The sequence below is a fragment of the Manihot esculenta genome, chromosome 3 (genome assembly GCF_001659605.2).
Source record: "Manihot esculenta cultivar AM560-2 chromosome 3, M.esculenta_v8, whole genome shotgun sequence".
NCBI lineage: Eukaryota > Viridiplantae > Streptophyta > Magnoliopsida > Malpighiales > Euphorbiaceae > Manihot > Manihot esculenta.
In genome coordinates this window covers 10,187,727-10,193,478 of record NC_035163.2, presented here as the reverse complement: position 1 = coordinate 10,193,478, position 5,752 = coordinate 10,187,727, and the positions used below count along the sequence as shown (strand labels likewise).

The following is a 5,752-nucleotide window of genomic DNA, read 5'->3' as shown; positions in this document are numbered from 1 at the left end:
AAATCTTTAGTTGCAATCCACCTACTAAATTAGAGATATAACCTCCAAATATCTTTAAAAATTTTATTTTCTTAATAAATAAAAAAATATTATTTATTAAGGTTTAGAAATCATTTTACTTTATTATGCCTCCTCCCAAACATCTGCGAACGCACCCTTACATTGGGCCCCAGCCCATCAACGTGTCCAGATCCAGAACCCAAATCTTCTCCACTTTCTCCTTCGACTCTCGCTCCGTGGTTGGATCCAACACATATAGGCTGAGAGAGCAACTGAGATTTTATTTTTAATTTTGCATAAAATGCTACGCACCAACGCTCAGAATATTCAGCAGCTAGATCTAACTTGAAGCCTACAAAAAGAAGCTCGACGTCCGTAAACATCCTTCTATTTTTCTTCCTTGTTTCCTAACTAAATTATAAATAAGATAATTAACAAATGATTTTCTCCTCTCCTCTTCACCTCTTCTCTCAGCATTTAGATCTATCAAATTCAATTCTCAGATCTCTCTAGGGTTTTATCTTCCCACTTGAACAACTTCACTCTTTAATGGTTTTCCGACCTTGATTATGGATTTGCAGCCTTCCCAATTGGGAAGGTCTACGGTTGATTCCCCTACCTCTACCTCCAGCTCCACCTCTGCTGTTAGTTTCCGTATCAATTCCTCCTTGTCTAAATCTATCTCCGATGCTAGCGTTCAGAGTCTCTCTTCAATACTCAATAATCCTCACGTCGGCAAATCCGGTGTCTACGGCTCTGATGCATCCTGGGTCGGCTGGTGGTCCTCCTCCACTGCGGTCGCTCCGCCAGAGTTCGCCCCGTTGATTCCCAATAAGGCATCCTCAGACTTGTCGAGATCCGATTTCCAAAGCTATTTATCCTCCATTGCTGAGCCCTATCACCGATTTGAGGACGTTAGGAATCACACCAGCAAAGAGGAGAACTTGGACTTAGAGAGCATCGGCGGCCAAGGCGAGGCACTTGTAGCATGCTTGCGAGAGGTACCTGCATTGTATTTCAAAGAAGATTTCGCTTTAGAAGATGGACCCACGTTCCGCGCTGCTTGCCCCTTCTCCAACGTGTCGGAGAATGTAGTGCTGCAAGAGAAGTTGTCGCAGTATTTGGACGTGGTGGAATTGCACTTGGTGAAGGAGATTGCGTTGCGATCCAATTCTTTTTTCGAGGCGCAGGGGCAGTTGCAGGATCTCAATGTTAAGATACTGGGAGGATGTAGTCGTCTTCGGGAGTTGAAGGAGACTATAAGGCTTTTGGATAAGGATCTTGTGGAGTCCGCAAGGCATATTCAGGAGTTAAATGCTACCAGGAGTAATTTGTTGGCTCTGCAGCAAAAATTGAGGGTTATATTATATGTTAACCAAGCTCTTTCAGCTCTCAAATTGGTAAAATTATGTTATATCAATTTATCAGCTCAAAAAAAAAAAAATCTATTTTGTTTAGTGCTCTCCTTCTTGGACTAGCTTTGAAATTTTCTTCGCTAATTTTTTTGGGAATATCCTCCCATGATTGTTTTGTTTCTGTACTTTAGCGTACAATTAAGTGGAAATGAACTCCAAATTAATTCTTTATGTGTATAGGGAAGGCCAGTCCCTTACCTTTGTTTGGGAGGAGGTTTTTTAAGGTCATGAAAGGTTTTAAATAAAAACCTTAAATTTTTGTTTCCGAGAAAGTGAAGTTTTTTAAGGTCTTTCTTCCAAACAATAAAAACTAATTAAAATTTAAAAACCGTGAAAAAGGTACCTTATAATATCATACTCTAGAAAACTTTACTTTACCTCTTTCCAAGCAGAGTGCAGATTTTATTGTTAGTACTACTGGTTGCTAGCTGCTTTACCTCTAAATGTCTTCTGCCTATGTTATGTTAATCTTAAATTCAGCCCCGTGGATTCACAATTTGGTTTTCTTTTGCATGATTTACACAACAAAACAAATTATTCTGCTGTTTCTGATTGCTTGCCGAAATTGTTTTAGAAAACGTAATCTACTTGCGTGGTCCATTTTTTGTGGCTCATTTACTTTCTTGTATTCCATATTCTTGGAACTTTTGGCAGAAGTTGTGTGTTTTTAAGTTGTGACTTTATTCATAATGAAAATATAAAAGTAATTTTTGCTTTTTGTCATGCAGCTTGTTGCATCTGCAGATTGTGCTGGAGCTTTGGATGTTACTGATGATTTACAGCATCTATTGGTATGTCTTGGTTCATGGATGGAGTTCCCATCATCAACAGTTTGTTTTTAGTACATTATTGAGTTTAAGGTTCTATTTGAGCTTGTGGAATTGATTGACTTGGATCACCTCCTGTCAAAATAAGTGAATTTGCAAATGAATTCTACAATGAACATAGAGTTTTGGAATTTTTCTGCGACTCAATTTAATGAATTGTATATTAGTTATAAATGAATTCTACATGGTTATAAGCACATGAAATGAACTTCATATTCATTTGGTTCCAAACACAATGTTAAGAAGTTTGAAGTCAAGTATTTATATTGCATGTTGAGAATTAAACTTACATCTAACGTAGTCCATTTTGCTCAGAATTTTGGCTGGTTTTAGATGTACATGTGGTGGAAATCCCATGTGCTTCCTGCGACCATTTTGTTTGTTTGCAATAGGATTGGGCAGTATGCTTTTGTTTATTTTGTTTGGATCACTGGGTTATGGCTGATTCAGAGGTTCAGATTTAGGTCAGTGGGTAGAGATTATTTTGATATCATTAGAGTAGGGCTGTTTGGAGGGTGATTCCTTTGTGTCTAATGTGGAGCTTGTGTCAACAAACTGAGAGATTTAGGTGCATTGTTGAGAAATGGTCTCCAGAATCTCCTTTTGAGATTGCTATTCAATTTGAATTTATGTTCAAAACTTATTATTTTCTGGTTTTGTTGGCACCTTATTATTATTAATATTTTTTCTATTTCACTTCACACTCCCTGTATTGTTGTGGACTTGGTGTCTAACAAAGCTGAATGGTGACAAAGGATCCATGTAGCTGACCCCAATTAGTTTGTGATCAAGGCTTAGATGTTGATGTTGTTATTGTTATTCACACTCTCCTCTTTATCTTGTTGGGCTACCTAATATATTCAATGTGCACTAGGATGGCACCCCTCCCTATACTTCTAGACATAAAAAATATTCCTGTACACCCTCTTGCATTGGCCTATTGAAGTTAGGTGGGTTGTGATGTACAATGATATGGGGAACTGTAGAACAATTTGATTGTAGATTATCATACTATTTTCTACTTGTTTAAATGATTAACTTGCATTCTAGTCTAAATATTTAATTTTCTATCCTCACCTCTCAAAATTGTGTCACTTTTTAATGGAGGTGATAATATTATGAACACAAAAGGTAAAATAGGGCTTTTCAAACATTGCTTAACAGAAATAAATAGCTTAAGTATTTAGATACAGTGATGTTGTTTCTTATGTTTTTACTGGCCTTAATTGAATCTCTGCCTTTTATTTTTCTAATTTTACATTTTTTCTTTTGACGGACCTTTTGTTTTAGTTATGCTTAGTTTTTGGGAAAAAACTTACTCATCCTGTATATGTTTTTTAGGATGGAGATGAGCTGACTGGTCTCCATTGCTTTCGTCACCTTCGTGATCATGTGGGGGCTTCAATAGATTCCATAAATAGGTATAATTGCTTTGAAAGATTATACCACTAGGTTGCTTTAGTTTGTTTTTAAGCTATTCCTTTCTCCTTTTTGCATGATCAATGTGTATTATTTGCTGAAGTAAAGAAAAATTTTGTGGCACATAGCATTTTGTATTCTGCAGTTTGCAATGTTTCATGACTATTGAGCTTATCTTAATATTCTATTTATTCTAGTGTTGCTTCAGAGAAAAAATGTTCCACAATGGCCACTTATTAAATTTTATTCCTTGATATTATGACGATTTGCCAATTATGAGCTCAATTAAGTAATAGTTGTCAGTCAGTATGTATCTTGTGCTTCAATTGAGTAAGAAATGCCCAAGAATTTAATATGGAAAATGAAATGAATGCCATTCTGTTGGTTTATGGTAACCTACTGGATTTATTTTTGTAGCATTCTTTCAGCGGAATTTATGCGTGCTGCAATACATGATGCTGGGGATGCAGATGTGGTTATTTTATCTAAAGCTAAAGCCAGGGCTTCCATTTCCACTAATGGAAAAGATGATGAAGTATGCTAAATTTCATATGTTCCATTTTCTTTTTTTGCAGAAGTCCTTTAGTTCTGCTTTAGTTACTACTGTGGCCGTAATTCCATAATTAATTTTATGCAATGAAGACTTCATTTGTATTGAGCGGGGGATGAGAATCTTATATATCAGATATGGTAATAATGCTAGTATGTTGCCTGCTATAATTTTGTATGGGTGATGTATGAGATGAGTATGTTGCCTAATTTAATTTTGTATTGTATTTGTACCATGTTGACTTTCATTGTGCTGAATATGTTGCCTAAGGAAGCAGTTTGCTCAATTATCAGATTATATGAGTATGTTGCTTGCTATTATGTTGCTTATGCTTCTGTATGTTGCTCACAGTCGCAATTGTAAATCTCATTTTGTCTCAGGCATCTAATCCAAGATCTGTATCTTTTGCTTCATCATTCTCATGATTTATGGGCACCTAATAGTCTGAAGATTTTAGATGTTGATTTAGCACTTAACTCCCATTAGTTCCATCATTTCTGAAACAAATGATACATATTGGTTGACTTAATATGATTTTTCAATGTTGTTTTCTTTGTAAAACTTTTTGATGCTTGTTTCTATTTTAGTTAACTATCTTTAATGGACTTATGCACTTATTTAACTAATCACACAAGCAGGTTAAGCTAGATGAAGAAGAGACCTCTAATTTTCGTGATCGACTCCTCCCTCTCATTGTGGGGTTGCTTAGAACAGTAAGTATAATGCATACTTATTATTGGCCATACATTGTTCATCTTCATACATTGTTGCACTGAAGTTGAAAATTTTCACTTCAATATTTAAACTAGGAGCTGGGGCCATGCACTGCATGGATTCGACTGACTTCCTTGAAACATGCGTTTTGTTATTGTCAAGTATGGTAATCTCTGCATAATGGTGACAGTCATGTTTCTGTAGTTGGACTTCTTTTAATGACATTCTGACTGTTGTTTATAGGTTCTTAAAATCGAATATTTTTATGGTCATGTTTCTGTTTTTGACCTGCCCTGGATGTGGGAAAACTGGGAGATATACAAGCTAAAGCAAATTTACGTTGGCATCTCAAATTGTAAATTGTAATTTGGTTACTCTTTTTAGGAATTCTAAACTGTGAGCAGTAAATGTTGAGTCAAGAAAATTCTCTGGGACGAAAGGTTGAGCACACTGAAGTGGTTGGAGATAAGAAAGGGAGGAGCAGATCTAAGATGACATGAGGAGAAATAGTGAGAAAGGACTTAAGAGAACTATAGATATTTCGGAATATGTTGTCCTAAGCTGGGTGGAATATCGATCCATATGGCCAACCTTAACTGGTTTGGGCTTGTGTAAGGCTGAGCAGAGTACCATGTTGAGCCAAACAAATATTGTAATTCAAGATCTTGTTAAATTGTATGAAACCTCCCAGAATAATTTGATTATTCATCATAGCAAAAGTGGATTGATTTTCATGCATGAATGTTGTTTCTATGTGCATATGTGAGAGTGCATTGGGCATGTCTAAGTGTACTATTAACTAGAGAAATCCATTTTGGTATCTGAGG

The 5,752-nt window shown here is 36.1% G+C and overlaps 1 protein-coding gene across 4 annotated transcripts; it reads left to right on the top strand.

Annotated features, from left to right (window-relative positions):
- Positions 1-259: 259 nt before the first annotated feature.
- LOC110611509 (vacuolar protein sorting-associated protein 54, chloroplastic) lies at positions 260-5,746 on the top strand. Of its 4 annotated transcripts, none has more exons than XM_043955533.1 (7): positions 260-371; positions 475-1,400; positions 2,144-2,206; positions 3,584-3,663; positions 4,079-4,196; positions 4,850-4,924; positions 5,021-5,745. In XM_043955533.1, exons 2-7 carry the CDS (start codon positions 570-572, stop codon positions 5,093-5,095), a joined length of 1,242 nt encoding a protein of 413 aa, XP_043811468.1. In that variant the 5' UTR covers positions 260-371; positions 475-569; the 3' UTR covers positions 5,096-5,745. The 4 variants fall into 4 exon arrangements, with proteins under 4 accessions (XP_043811468.1, XP_043811470.1, XP_043811469.1 ...); XM_043955532.1 differs by having other exon boundaries at positions 298-375; XM_043955535.1 differs by having other exon boundaries at positions 270-1,400; positions 5,310-5,742.
- Positions 5,747-5,752: the final 6 nt, after the last annotated feature.

Excerpts from the sequence above, each read along its gene's own strand:
- LOC110611509 (XM_043955533.1), top strand. The coding sequence starts at position 570 with ATGGATTTGCAGCCTTCCCAATTGGGAAGGTCTACGGTTGATTCCCCT. Across the intron at positions 3,664-4,078 it reads TCAATAGATTCCATAAATAG|CATTCTTTCAGCGGAATTTA; the intron begins GTATAATTGCTT and ends TTATTTTTGTAG. Across the intron at positions 4,925-5,020 it reads TTGTGGGGTTGCTTAGAACA|GAGCTGGGGCCATGCACTGC; the intron begins GTAAGTATAATG and ends TATTTAAACTAG.